The sequence below is a fragment of the Hesperophylax consimilis genome, chromosome 19 (assembly GCF_061612785.1).
Source record: "Hesperophylax consimilis isolate HC1 chromosome 19, BYU_Hcon_1.0, whole genome shotgun sequence".
Classification (NCBI taxonomy): domain Eukaryota; kingdom Metazoa; phylum Arthropoda; class Insecta; order Trichoptera; family Limnephilidae; genus Hesperophylax; species Hesperophylax consimilis.
In genome coordinates this window covers 12754728-12770654 of record NC_142854.1, presented here as the reverse complement: position 1 = coordinate 12770654, position 15927 = coordinate 12754728, and the positions used below count along the sequence as shown (strand labels likewise).

Below are 15927 nucleotides of genomic sequence, written 5' to 3'. Positions count from 1 at the left end.
TGTGTTCGTACAAACAGGTCTCCAACTCGTCTTGGAAGGAGTTTGTAAATAATTGGTTCATTTAGATTAATCAGGGATTTATTATTACTCCGCGTAATATAATGGTGATTCGATAGTCGACCTAACTAGGAGCTGGCTAATTGGAATCTGAAACAGTAAGTTTCTCTGAAAGCCTTACCACTGGCCCTGGCGACTACTGGCCACTGGCACCATCTTGCGGACTTGCACGCAAGCTCTATTCACTGCCATCTGTGCGTGCATCTATGAAGCTCTTACTTCCCAAAATGATGGCACATTTTTTTCATTTCTTATTCACTACTATCCAAGGAGTATTTCAGGGTTTCGTGGCCGAAAAAGTTCTAGAACCCCTGTTCTATAGTAACGGAAGACCCTCGCAACGCAAGTGATTGTCTTCGTTTGTTATCCATGCCGAGCTGTAATTTGAAGCGGCAGATTCCGGGAAGATTATTGTTGCGATGTGCAAACTTCCGGTGATGGTTCGGAGAATATATTGGAAACAAGTCTAATAACAACCTGGTGCAGTAATGGTAATAGGGCTCTCGTGAATATGAGTGAAAAAAATAGGTACAACTGGTACTTTTTTTCGATATGGAAAGAGTAGACCTAAATTATTTATATTAACGTAGGTTCTAATATGTAGATTAACTGTCGCGAATGGGTATATAAGTAAGCCGAAGCCATTACGTTAATTGACTTAAATACCGTTCAGCAAAGCTTGAACTGAATTCATTTAAGATATTACAGTTGTGGTGTTCTGGAGTACGGGTATACGAATATACGCCGGTGTCAACTTTCTGCAGCGTTGTAAACTAATTTTTTGGTTTGCATATTATATTCCATCCTGCTTACTAGTAATTTTAGATTGATGCCCAGAAATTTGATACATATCCTAGGAGTAATGTCATTTTCTTAAATAGCCACTAGGGAGTTATATTCTAATGTTTGCTTCTAGTGGTCCAGAGAAACTCTGTCTTTAAAGGTTTCAGCCTCAGTGTATTACATTCAGAGATGTGCAAAATAGGTACCCAAAACCATTTGAAATGCAAAATGGAAATGGGTCAAAACTTTTCCATTTGAAAATGCAAAATGGGTTTTAGAAAAGCATTTCAAATGCAAAATGCAAAATACCTATTTTCAAAATGCATTGAAAATGCAAAATGGTTTCTCAAGTCAAACAATTAAAATAATTATAGAATTTTTAAACAATTTTGTCATTTAATAATGCACATAAATGTAAAACAAACATATTACACTATGGTAAATCCATAAACACCACGATTACAGATTATGAAACCACGAAAAATTTGCGCGGGACTAATGTTGCCAACGTAAAAACATAGAAACTGCTATCTAACATTTAATATTACAGCGTCATGGCCCCATGTTCAGTACCTATTTAACACTCAATTGCCAGGGCTCCTACCAGGGAGCAACTTGACAAATGTAAATTATCTCTCATAGCGAGGTTGAGGACCGACTGATATTTGGAGCTTATGAAAAAAAATGAGTGGAGATAGTAGGAAGAATGTTGCAAAAAAGCATTTAAAATGGAAAATGCATTGAGAAAAGCATTTAAAATTCAAAATGCAAAATGGATTTTTGGAAAAGCATTTAAAATGCAAAATGGAAAATACCCATTTTGCATTTTGCATTTCCATTTGAAATGGATTTATTTGAAATAAAGCACATCTCTGATTACATTACATTGAGTTATACATATGTAAATAGAGTCTACATTCCTTGAAATATCAGTGTGAAATGTTGTTTGAAAAAGGCGGAGGGGGTGGCGGCTGTCGATGTCGCCCGAATCCTTCAGTCAATTTACACGAATACTGATTATGGTAAAACCCTACTTACCGATGAAAGATTATAAGATTTTCCAGTACAATTTGTACAATATCTCAAAATGCATGTCGGCATTTTGTAGTTATCGCCGGAGACCTGTACTCGGCGAGCGCTTGTAACTGACAGATCCCCGAGATATCTCACAGTGGACAATGATCCGATATGCTTGGCCCATACTTCTAACGCCGAAGCTGACTCTATCTATATACCTCAATGGTGTATTATAGGTCATCCAGACAGTAGTTGCTTCTACTAACTCATTTATGCGAATTTTAGACTTTTTATTTTCAGTGGTGGATCACAAAAGTAAAGTACAATTATCAGCGTAGATATTAGAAGACCAAACGACTCAATTATTTTTGTGACATCATTTATGAAGAGCAGTGGTCCCAGACGGGGTACTCCAGATGAAAGTGCTGTGACAAAGGCTGATATAACCTTTTCCCATCTAAGTACCATTATAGAGTACAAAACTAATAATATTGAATATAGTTAGTCACAAATGTTTTAAGTATTTTAATTTATTGCAGTGTATATATTTTAGTGGAGATTTTCGTGAATTCATATTTTTACAGAGCTAACAAATATCTGACCCAAATTAAATCTTACTGCAGCGCAACTAAAATACTGCCTACAAAGATAGTCCACAAAAAAAAAACAAACTACTAAATTAAAATTCGGATGCTCCAAGAATACAACGCAGCGGTTTCGACACTGTTTCGACGCTGGCCCCGCCCGTCTTACGAAATATATAAACGCTATTCGTGTTTAGAGTGTCAAAGTCCGGAGATGGATGATTTAAAAATAAATGTTCATTTCAGCACCTGTTATTTAATTATTATTTTTTAATTTCTAAAAAAATATTGTGAAATTGAACTAGCCATAAAAAAGAAAACTCATATATCTTGATCGTGCTATGAAGATTATGATACCCATTTTATAATCCAGGGGAAGATTTATGGAAGGCATTAGACATAGAGAGGAAGACGCCGAACTTTATGGCTTTGAAATCTACGTCACTCGTACGAGTATAATAGTTGGTCAGAGTTGTTCCGGGCTGCAGTCTGCAGGGTGAAAATGACCTCGACGTTGTTCCGGACTACAGTCTTCAGAGTGAAAATGACCCCGATATTATTCCGGGTTGCAGTCTGAAGGGTGAAAATGACCTCGAAGTTGTTCCGGACTGCAGTCTGTATGGTGAAAATGACCTCGACGTTGTTCCGGACTACAGTCTTCAGAGTGAAAATGACCCCGATATTATTCCGGGTTGCAGTCTGAAGGGTGAAAATGACCTCGACGTTGTTCCGGACTGCAGTCTGCAGAGTGAAAATGACCCAATGTTGCTCCAGGCTGCAGTCTACAGGGTGAAAATGACCCCGATATTATTCCGGGTTGCAGTCTGCAGGGTGAAAATGACCTCGACGTTGTTCCGGACTGCAGTCTGCAGAGTGAAAATTACCTCGATGTTATTCCGGGCTGCAGTCTGGAGGGTGAAAAAGACCTTGCTGAGGGCAACAAAAGAATAAGAAGAAGTTACTTTGGGTTGTTATACTCGCTCAACTCTGTTTGCAATGAATATATAAAGTATAAGTCTAAAAAATACAGTTTCCATCCAGCGAGAAGCGAGTTTAATTCCGAGAACTGACCTAAGGATGCAATTACTATAGCAAGAAAGTGGTAGCTTGTATCTTTTTAATATAATAATTAATCTGCAAGTTATGGCCAGTACCGTTGTGCAATTTATACCCAGGCAACAAACACGAACCTGCTACGGCTCGTGAATAATCAATCGATACAGCGGTAAGACGTGGCCAGTGGTCAAAACAAAACACTGTTGTTCTACTCTTCACAGAGTCAGAGTACCGGGACAATTAGGCACCTTGCTCTTTCAAAATGCTGATTTTTATTGGTTGTTTATTAATGGGGATGGCTGCAGGGGGGCTGATATTTTATGGAGTTTTTTTTCAATTTTACTTAGACCATTTCGGACGTAACACCGGACGAAGGCTTTTTGTGTAAGCGTTTTCAGGAATGGGAACGGATGCCCACATATAAAATATTCCTACAAAACTGTTTTTTGGCAGCAAATAACTCGCCTCGTACGCATCGTATGTCGATGGCAGTTAAATAAAAGTTGTAGAAACATCATTATCTACATCATTAACCTGAAGCATTTTTCCATAAGTTTAACCCATTTCGAGATAATTGCGCTAGAAATTGGTAACAATGCATTCTTTTACGGGATAACGCAGTATAAGCATTCATCGAACAAAAGCTGCATTCAAATTTAGGTGAAAATCCAAAGTTTCAGAATTCGTCGCTACTTTTGCAGAGAATTGCTCTACTGGTATTTTAAGGATTTTGTAAAAATCCAAAAGTACGTGCAACGGAAAATTATGATTTGATTGGGTTATTATATTTTGTTTTCGTTAGTTAGTAGATTTGAAGTGAAAACCTCATTTCAATACGTCATCAGGAGATGAATGCAGTCGTGAGAAAAACGTAACACTGCACAATATAGTGACGTGATGTCAGAATAGTTTCTCTTCATTAAACCTCTCAGAGTAAAAACAAGAAAACCTTTCCGGTACAATAACGGTAACTTTGCATTCCTTCAACAAAAGGCTCGTGTATCCCGTTCGGTACCTTTCTGCCCCATCAATCAAACTACGTCCTTTCGACGAAGAAGTAACCGCAGCAATAGAACCGGAATTAATTCATCTTTTTGGAGCCAGATTGCAAACTGTAAAACAAAGCCACGAAGCAAACGGTTAAGACCATTTCCATCTTGGTCGTGTAGCCTTCAAGTTTCTGACCTTCACCTTTTGGTTTAAGTCGTTCAACCAATTCGTGAATTGAGGGATATGGGAACAAATGGCAGCATTCCATTCACCGGCGGAATGTTATGGTACGTCAAACTGTTTTTATACACAGAAAACAAAATTGTTCGAGAAAGTTCGAAGATCTCAGGTGATGCAATTTATTGCATTCGGATCACGGTTTTGCAGTGTTAGTAGTTCTCAGTTCTCGCTACGCTTTGAATGCATCTTGTTTTGTTTTCAATTCAAATATTGACGGTTGTCATTTTGAAGACATTTATATCAATTAGATCAGTCATTAAAAATATTTATTAAAAGATCAGAACAGCAAGCCTCAGAACAGACTTTGTCTAGTGAGGAGGGTAATGAAAAAAAAAACATCTGTACAGAACCAACCTTAAATAAACGCCCGGGTTGCCGGCACTGAAACTGAAACTGAAAAAAAAATAAGATAAAATATGAATACATCTAAACGAAACATGAAAGTGATCAAGACAGCAACTAAAAAGGGAACGGTCGCGATTTACCAATATTTCAATGGAAAATGCTCCGGGGACGTAGATTCATTGATCCTTTCGGCACCGGTGCGTAGTCGGTAAACACGCCAAACGCGCGTGAGAACATAGCATGAGAACGGGTCGTCAACAGCTCGGCTGTGGAAAGAATTGGCGGCGTCTTCCAGACCCATATTCACTCTTTCCTCTCCTCAAAAAGACCCTGCAACAGCATCCGCAAAAATTACATACCTTGAGGGAAATTATTTTCCTCAGGGCCTCCCATGTGCCTCCAGTTACTGTAAAAAATCACCCTGATACATCTAATAATATATTCCATTCCTGTCATCTAATACTTGTTTTTTTCTGATTCCAGGACAGTATGGGAGACGATATGGAAGAACTGAGCTTCTCCGAATGGCCCGACCCACCGGGGAGCCACCCCTGGCTACCGGCCTATGGCTTCCAGACCTCCCAGGACCATCAGCTCGAGAAAGAAGACTTCTTGGACCCTGCAGGTACATACCCAATACTTAAAACAACATAAAACTGCTGATAGAGTTGTATTTTATTATTCTAACAAACCTGCGATATTATAACCATTTTGTAGCATTTGATAATAAGACCGTTTTAGAAATATGAAATATCCACTACGGGTGCTAGTCAAAAATGTACTGTACCTAAAAGCACGGTAACATGATCATCTCTTAAAAATCTTCTGTACCTAAAATCACGATAACATGATCGTCTCTTAAAAATCTTCTGTACCTAAAAGCACGATAACATGATCGTCTCTTAAAAATCTACTGTACCTGAAAGCACGATAACTTGATCTACCCTTAAAAATCAATTGACGAAAATAATTAATTGAATGGAAGATAAGAAATAGGGCAGTAGGTACCTACTGCCAATCTATAATGAATTTCCAAGAATGCTTGAGCACACTTTAGAGACGATAGACTCTGAAACACATCAATCTCTCCTTTATATCCCGAAAGAGTTAATCTGAAGCGAGTTGCAGATAATCGAAGGCTAGTAAAAATCCATGAAATCTGTTAAAAATTTAAACAAAAGAATTACACATTTCAAATATGAAATGGAATTATAAGGATGTACCTACTTTATCGCTTGTCTGAACAATCAGCTCTAATTGTGAAAATGACACTTGAATTCAAAGCAAATTTGAGTTCATTGAACGTGATTAACTTCACACGGGATAATTTCACAACACGCACATACAACCAAAAGTTTGTAATAAGCGCATCCTAAAGTTTCGCGGTACCTCTCAAAAACAATATATTTTTTCAATGTCAAACCTTCCCGTGCAACGGATAACCTGACAATATTTGACAATCTCCTACCAGCACCTCAGTAAGCGGAAAATGTTGCTTGTGTTGTGACGAAGGACTTAGCCAGTCAATAATTGAACACACCACGCCTAGGTGGGACCCAAACGCGATACCAACTCAGCCAAGTGTACTCAGTATTTGACTTACGGCATTGTATGTATTTCTACAAATTATAATGAATATAATATGAACTTTATTGTTCCTGTCCCATACAAAAAATACAGCTTTTATTGACTGTCGTAAAATAACGAAATTGTATATATCCTCAGTAAAAAAATACGACTGCAAATACCTTGAAGCCATGACATGCAGAACAATAATTGAATGGTAAAGCCTGTGGTCATAATAATGGCATTCCAGATAAAGGTGTGGCCTGTTTATCGACGGACAAACGACGACCTGCGAACAAATAAAGTTTTAAGGCGATGCTCTACGTCGTGTAATATTTTGAATCGAGCCGCTATCAATAACACACCTTACGTAGAAGGCGATAAGGCTTAAATTCCCGCTTAACACAATCCACCCTTTTTGATTAATGCAAGAAAAAAACATGGCCAAAAAGTGCCTTTTATTTTATTTTGTGGATGTTCAGGCACAAATATTTAAATATTTTTCGATCATTTTATAAATAACTTAATTTGCCATATTATACAATAAAACTATAACCGAAAATGGGTTCGTAAGTAGGAGATTTTGAACTTTAAAGCAGTTTTCATAGGCCTTATACATTATTTTTATCTGGGCTTATAAAAAGACTTATCTAAAAAATACTCGATTATTTCAAAGGCCAGGATGTATTCTACTCGCAGTATTTAATTAAAGTATCTGAAACATTTCTAGGCGACCAAATTTTCAAACCTAAAACACGTGATTTTGCATTACTACGTAGTGCATCGCCTTAAGTAAGTTCTTTTGTGAAACAGCTGTTGCCGTATTGAAATTAGGTAAATATGCATAAGACAATAGTACTCGTTTCTTTTATAATTATTTGGTTTCAAACAACAACAAAACAATGAATTAGTTCAGTCAGCTCTCCGAGGTAGCCAGGAAATGTTTATTATATTTTGGTATTCCATATTTTTTTTATATTAAAGTGATTTATTTTGGGGTATTATGCCGTGTTGCATAATAACCACATTCCTTGGCCTACGTTTCGGACATCATTACCGTGTTCATCATAAGTATATGTCCTATTCTCTAAGAGCTATAAGGCAATATAATACGTACAACGAAATAAAAATAGAAATGAAAACAATTTGTTTTTTAATGTAAGTTCCTATACAGAAATTAAATAAATATATCGTCTGCACCACAGTTTCATAATGCCTTTAGAAGGCGAAACAGTTGTCACGGGTAATATTTATTTATTTATTACAAAATAATACTAGATTTCAAATTATAACAGTATGCAAAAAAAAACTTAATTATTCTACTACTCCATAAGGTGAGCTTCAGGAGCTCGTGTTTATGGGAGGAGTAAGTATATACAAAAAGAAAATAATCTTTGAAAGGTGATGTGTAAACAGTATTCTTATTAAAAAACTAGAAACGTAATGCAACATACAAATTAACATAATTCAATCTTTAAATTAACTACAAACATAATTCAATATACATAATTCAATCTTCAAATTAACTACACACATAATTCAATATACACAATTTCGGAGAATTAGTATTATAACCTAATTAATAGCAGAAGTTGTTTAAAAATTAACTGTTTTTTCTGTAAATTTAATAATAATATTATTGAATATATAACGTAAAAAATTTGTGATAGCTTGTGATAGTTGGTGATATTTGGTGATAGTTGGTGGAGGCCAAAGTGGTATGCTGAGGTTGTTCAGCTAGTCGATTGCATCGAGGGTCTCTTGTTCAGCACAGGTGTGCCATAGGGAAACTGGTGAAGGGGGAATTCTTCAACGATATGTTCTCTTGTTATAATATTATATCACATTCACACATTTCAGAGTCCTTCGGCCCTATTTGTTCCTTTTTGGGAGTAACTGTTGATTTCCTATTTTAAACGGGACATTCAAATAAACAATATTTGTAAAAACTGAAATCGATTGCGGGTAGATTATAAAAACTGAAGTGTTTCGGTCCTTTGAATATTTTTAAAATCATTTACCTTTCGCTCGCAGAATCGATTATTCTACGATATAGAACTTGGGGACATTCTTGTAAAACCAACTTAAATTACCTACAATCATTTCAAAACTCTATGGTTAATTTGACACAGAAACGTAACATTTAATTGTTGTATCAAAACTTAAATATCTTGCCTGTGCAGGCCTTACTATGGGACAAAATATTGATTCAGCATATATAATACCATCCGCCTGATTTGATTTATGCAAGGAAAAAAACGTTTTACCATAATTTCATAAAGAACTTAGTTTGCCACATTATATTAGGTATAAAACTCGATTCAAAACTCACTTTCACAGCAAATTTTGAATATGTGCTAAAGAAGGTATCAAAAAAGACAATTTTCTTAGAATATTAAGAAATAAACTAAATGGAAACACTACAGAGCTCATTTATAAAACTATAGTTGCTCCACATTTAGATTATTGCTCTACTATGTTATCTTTGGCCAATGAAGGAAATTTGAACAAACTAGATGCTATTCAGAATAGAGCTATGAGATGTATACTGGGAAAAGTCAAATACGCAAGCATTAATCAAATGAGAGAGCAGCTAAATTGGATATCAATAAAAAAGAGACTGTTATTTAATGTGTTAATTTTTGTGCATAAAGTCATGAAAAACCAAATGCCAATTAAGGATGAAATTGTTTTTAATAGAGATGTTCATAATTACGAAACCAGAAATGTAAATAGAATTAGATTGCCACATATGAAGAAATCAAAATCACAGAACTGCCTAATGTACAAAGGACTAAAGATGTATGATGAAATGCCTGAAAGTCTGAAGAATGAATGTATTTTAAAAGAAATATTATGTTTATTGTAAAAATATTTAATGTTACAAAATGAAATATTATCTTGTTTATATTAGTTTATATTCAAATGTTGTATAAACTAACTCAATAAATAATAATAAAAAAAATTATACAATAAAACCGTAACCGAAAATGGGTTCGTAAGTATGAGATTTTGAACTTTAAAGCAGTTTTTATAGGCCTGATACGTTATTTTATTCCAGGCTTCTCAAAAAAAAACACTCGATAATTTTATATAAGGCCAAGATGTGTTCTTTTTTTTTATTTTTATATTTACTCCACACAGGAGGCCCTGAAGAAAATAATTTCCCTCGGGGCCTATGTCATCTTTGGGGATGCTGTGTGGAGGGTCTTTTTTTGGAGAGGAAGGAGTGAACATGGGTCTTGAAGAGTCCCATGTTGTAGGAGGGAGGAAACACAGAGGCCGGCAGTTCGTTCCACAGCCGAGCTGTTGAACTTAAGAACGAATCGTAGAAGCGACCCGTTCTCATGTGACAAGTGTCAACTGTGTACAAATGTTGGGCGCGCGTTTGGCGTGTATCCCGACTACGCACCGGTGCCGAAGGGATCAATGACGCTAGTTCCTCAGAGCATCTTCCATTGTAATACCGATAGAACAAGGACAGTATACCTACTTGACGCCTGTGCTCTAAAGATTGCAGTCCGTTTGTTAAGATTGGGGAATCTATCAAACGGACCGCCCGTTTCTGCACAGAGTCAAGGGTTTTTTTCAGGTATTTTGGGGCTCCAGACCAGAGATGGCTGCCAAATTCGACAGTAGGGCGCACTTGCGATTTGTACAGGGTGAGCAGTTGTGTACTTTTAAAGTATCTGCGGGCCCTGTACAGTACGCCCAGCTTCTGAGAGGCCAACTTTACTCTGGCTTCGATGGAGCCCCCGTACCTGAGCTGGTCACTTATAGTTACACCAAGCATATCAATGGAAGGCCTGTTCGGAAGATTGCTTCCGTTGAAGGAGACTAGATTATCATTTGGATCCCTTTTAGACGTAATCAGACAGGATTGGGTCTTTGAAACATTAAATTCGACGAGATTATTTTTACCCCAGGAGGAAATACTCTCGAGATAACCGTCCATTCTCTGCTTCAAAGCCCTCCGAGCCGTTGGAGTTTGTGTGCCCTTTGGGGGCTTGTCAAACAAAAAGCTATCATGAACTGTACTGTCATCCGCGTAACAATGAATCGGTGCACATGTCAAAAGGTCATTGATGTGCAACAAAAACAAAGTCGGAGACAGAACCGATCCCTGTGGGACGCCAGCATTTATGGAGTGCGAGGAAGAGGTGAAACCGTCAGCAACTGCCTGAATCGACCTATCCCTTAAAAAGTCAGCAATCCACGTACACAGGGATGCGGGAAGTCCGTAAGAATGCAATTTGTTGACAAGTCCTCGGTGCCAGACCCGGTCAAAGGCCTTGGATATGTCTAGTGCGACCGTTTGGGTCTCACCGTGACGTTCCAGGCACCGCCCCCAAACATGCGTCACATACGCGAGAAGATCACCGCACGAGCGGTTCCGCCGGAATCCGTATTGACGGTCGTTGATAATTTTGTTCTTCTCGAGGTATGTGAGCAGTTTGTCGTTGATCACACGTTCCATCACTTTGGACAGAACTGATGTGATCGCTATGGGGCGGTAGTTGGCCGGGTTGGAGCGGTCACCTTTCTTGGGAATAGGGTGAATGACCGCTTTTTTCCAACCAGAGGGCACAGTGCCACACTTCAGGGACATTTTGAAGAGCTTTGTCAAAACTGGAACTATTTCCGCAGCACACCTCTGCAATACCAGGGCAGGTATTCCATCAGGTCCACTAGCTTTGTTAACATCGAGCCCCCGTATGACGTGGAGTACATCCCGATGCCGGATCCTCAGCTTTTTCATATAGAAGCCGCAGTGAGGAACCGACGGCGGAACAGCACCCCCGTCGTCGAGGGTCGAGTTTTCCGCAAACATTTTCCCTAATAAGTTAGCCTTTTCGGTGGCGGTGTTTGCTAGTGAGCCGTCAGGTCTGGTAAGAGGTGGCAAACTGGGTTTGCAAAAATTTCGACCTATTGAGCCCGCAAGCGACCAGAATGCTCTGCTGCCATGCGGGCAGGCAGCCAGCTTTTTGCTGATCTGCAGGTCGTGTTCGAATTTCGACCTATTGATGATTCTCTTGCATTCCTTTGCCGATTTGTTGTATGCTGATCTGCTTTCGGGCGTTCGAGATGTGTTGTAGGCTCGGTAAGCCGCGTTTTTTCGTCGGACTGCTTCGGAGCATTGTCGACTGAACCACGGCTTTGAGCCCACACCAGTTTCTTTAGTAGTCGATTGTATGAAGCCATCCATCGCCGATTTGATGACTTCACCAATCTCCTGGGCACATCTTGAAGGGTCCGAAGTCCGAAAACAAACAGCTGACCACGGAAAAGCGTTGAAATGGGCCCGCATACCGAACCAATCTGCTGACCTATAGTGCCACACTTTTCTCCTCAGCCTCTCATTGGTTGGTCTGAGGCTGACGGGGATTGATGTCGTCACTAGGCAGTGGTCAGATGATCCCAGAGGCGCTGTGACGTCAATCTTATAACCGTGTGGCACAGTAGTTAAGAATAGGTCTAACAGATTGGAGCGGTGAGTCTGGACATCAGGAACCCTTGTAGGCTCCTGAACCAATTGCTCTAATCCGTAGCAAATGGCAAAGGATTCCGCCTGTCGGCCAGCCGAGTCCGTTGGGCCTGAGAACTTCAACCATGGTTCGTTATGAACGTTGAAGTCCCCCAGAACAATAAACTCGGCCGAAGGGTAGCGGGGCAAGAGATCATCAATAGTATCGCTCAAATGTTTGAAGAGCTCGGAAGTGTCTGATTCGCTATGGTTCGGTGAGCGGTATAGACATGCGTAGAATCTTGCCGTACTGGCAAGATTGACGCGCACCCACATTACGTCGAATCTGGAGTTTTCCAGACTCAATAGTCGCACACAGTTGACGTCAACTCGACTATAGAGGCAGACTCCTCCTTTCAGTCGGAATTTGCTTGCGAGGGTAAAGCCCGGGCAGTCCAGATAGGAGGAGTCTGGCGGCTCGGCTATCTGAGTTTCGGATAGGAAAAGAAGGTTGGGACGTTGGGACAAAAGATGGTGATGGACGGAATTTAAATTTGTGTGCAGGCCGCGAATGTTGGCAAAATTTACCAACAGTTTTGGCCCGCACCGGGGACGCCTGCTACTCGCCGCTGTAACGATGTTAAAATTGTTGTGTTGTATGTTCATGAATTTTTTTTTTTTTTATAAGGGTAGGAGGTGAAAGGAAAGGTCTGGAAAGGAAAGGTATGAGGGGTGGGTAGGAATCTGGGGTTCAGGCTGTCCAGGAGTGATGAGCGTTTGGTTCCAGCCCACCCACTGCGGTGCTAGGCGATAGGCTGGGAGAGTCCGGCTGGAGAGGGCATCCAATGCGCCCCAAACGCTGCTGCTGGGTCCCCTCCGGTCACGAACCGGCACAACAGCAGTGGCGGGGTTTTTTCACTCGCAGATGGGGCAGCCCACCCTTAGTCGTGAGCCTGAGGGTCGGGCCCCTGTACTATCGAGCGGCCCGGACAGCGGTAACCGGTTGTAAAGGGTCTCCCTCAACCAGCATCTCCCAACCGGCCCGCCACGCAGAAGGTGGGCCGACGCACCCGCCACCAAGACCCGGGCAAACCTTAACCCATGAACCCGGGCACCCCTGCTAAGTCACCAAACGTAGCGAACCACTTGGGGTGACCTGTGGCAGAGGTGTTGGTAATCCAATAAATGGTTCCCAGGGCGGCGGTACCCATTCCCGCCTACCAAATTGATTCTACTCACAGTATTTAATTAAAGCATGTAAAATATTTTTAAGCGATCAAATTTTTAAATCCTAAACATATGATTTTACAGTACTATGGAGTGCATCGCATTAAATCATAGAATTCTCAATACTTTTACAAGAGTGAAGTGCCATTGACAAGTATTCTAAATTTTGTAACCGAGTTCTCAGCGGCCGGAACATGCTTTCGGATTCGGGTCGTGTTTTGCCCAAAACACAACAGTTATATCGACTTCGAACATCAACAATATCTATACCATATTGTTGGTCGATAACTTCAAACACTCCTGTTCGAAACAAATTCCTTTCATGATAATTCTTTATAACGTTTGTGCAGTACGTCAACTCTTGTATTTCTTTGACCCGTAGCAAATATCAAACTCTATTCCTAACGACCTTGTTATTTGTTCATAGGCAACTATCGAACGTGTCACGTTTAAGACATTAAAACGTACCGTAAAATTCTTTATTCGCTTTTGTTTAAGTGTAATTAAAAATATATATTAATTACAGTTGTAAAATGTATTCTGGGCAGGCGAAAAACATATTCATACTATATTCTCGTATATATTATTTAACCCTTTATACTCCAAATTATTTTTTTTATATGGTATACTAGCTACTCCGTAGAGTGTAATGTAAAAATATGAGGAAAAATTACAATATTTTTAGAAAATTAGAAAAACATCTTTTTTGGTAGGTAAGGCAGTTGATAAAATGATATAGTTATGGTAGCAGAAATCGGGAACACCCGAGGATCAAGTGAATGAGATACTCGAGTCGGGCCATGTCAATTGTCAGAATAATAGAAGAATGTGTATGAGACGATGTATGAATGTGAATGAGGCAAAAAGTGTATGCCAAGACCGAGTTGTTTGGCGGTTTATCCTTTTTGCCTACCCCTGCGGGGAAACGGCGTAATGGTTAGTTAGTTAGTTTTTGTTATGCTAAGAAATATATATTTACTATCATATAAGATTGTTAATAAAAGAAAAAATTGCATGTTCTAATCTGTATATTTTTATAACGTGTGGTATTTTAGAAAGCAGTCGCCCAAATGCATGCGTGGCTTGTTAGGACATGTGTCACAGTACTCACTGGTTTCCCGTCTGCCACCTTTTACTGTCATTTTCGAGCTGACCACACAGTCCCGCTGGGATTTTTTCTTAAAATATGGATTTTTCCATTGAGTCTGGTCTCTGATGGAGTGAGAATATTTATTGCCCAGCAAAAAATATTAAAATAAAATGAATGCGTAGTTATTTTTATGTATGTAAAACAGAGCAAAAAGCACAGCCAATCGTAAGTGGGTACTGTATACAACTGAATAGAATCATGTGTATACCTGTAAAAGGACCCTTTTATTTTTTAAGCAATAAAATGTAAAATACCCATTGTTTATGTCGCCGCTGCGGCGCCATCGGAGTTGTTAGAATGTTTCCTATGTCGCCGTGGCGGCGACAATGGAGTACAAAGAGTTAAATATTTTAACAACATGCGCCAAATGAGTGCTTATTTCGTCCCCTTCAAATTAAATTGCAACAAAAGTGCCAGTTCATCACCTAATCTGATGTATAAAACTTCGACCATTTTAAAAGTAAATTTCCTTAATATTGTGTGGATATACCTTATAAATGTTTACTAAGACCGTTTCCACCTTTAAACTTTGAACATATATAGTTAATAACTGAATTTTCTTATCGTAATATTAAATGTCAAATCTACAAAAAAGCTCAGGCTCGGGGTTACCATCGAAACCAGTTAAGATAGTCTTTCAGGAGTTGGGTGTACTATACCGATAGGGCCCGCAGATACTTATATTAGTACCTATACAACTGCTCACCCTGTAAAAATTGCATCATTGTCGAATTTGGCAGCCACCTCTAGTCTGGGGCTCCAAAATACTTGAAAAAACCCTTAACCCTGTGCAGACACGGGCGGTCTATTTGATAGATTTCCCTATCTTCACATGCTAACGGCGAAGCTTAATGCCAAATCACTATTTTAATTAATCTTTATAACGAATTGGTGTACATTATGAATACCATAAAAATATGATTTAGATAAATTTAAGGTTTTCCTATCGTTCCGCTTGAGTAGAATACAAATAAAAAATTAATTACTTACTCAATAAAAAATATAAATGCCAACTACAAAAAAAATATTTTTTTTCAATAGTAATGTATGAACGCGTAAAGGAAACTATTGAACAAGGAAAAAATTACAAAATACAGTATTATAGCTAAGATTATCTGTGACAGTTTCACTTGATTAACATTTTTGCTTTCTTATAAAATTATTTACAAAATAAATAAAAACCATTTTTGTGCTTGAAATCTAACGTTTCTAGACTCCGTTTGTCAAGCGATTTTAATGCCTATTACCTACGATATAAGGTATACCAAGAATATACACAAATTTGGCTTGTAGCTTCCTCTTAAAGCGCAGGCGTCATGTAGGTATGCTGTCCATTAGGGTGTATCGATTTTTAACTTTTTTTTGTTTTCAAATTCCAAGTTGAAATAAAGTTGCTACTAGGTACCACAACTTACCACAATTTTTTTTGGATTTTTAAAAAAATGTTT

General features: G+C 38.8%; 1 protein-coding gene across 3 annotated transcripts in view; it reads left to right on the top strand.

Annotated features, from left to right (window-relative positions):
- LOC149414820 (uncharacterized) overlaps window positions 1-15927 on the top strand; it is a 399189-nt gene that overhangs the window by 37436 nt on the left and 345826 nt on the right. For all 3 annotated transcript variants that reach the window (XM_089642875.1, XM_089642874.1, XM_089642877.1), the window contains one exon: window positions 5556-5697. In XM_089642875.1, the coding sequence (XP_089499001.1) occupies window positions 5556-5697 (142 nt within the window). The remainder of the gene's footprint in view (window positions 1-5555; window positions 5698-15927) is intronic.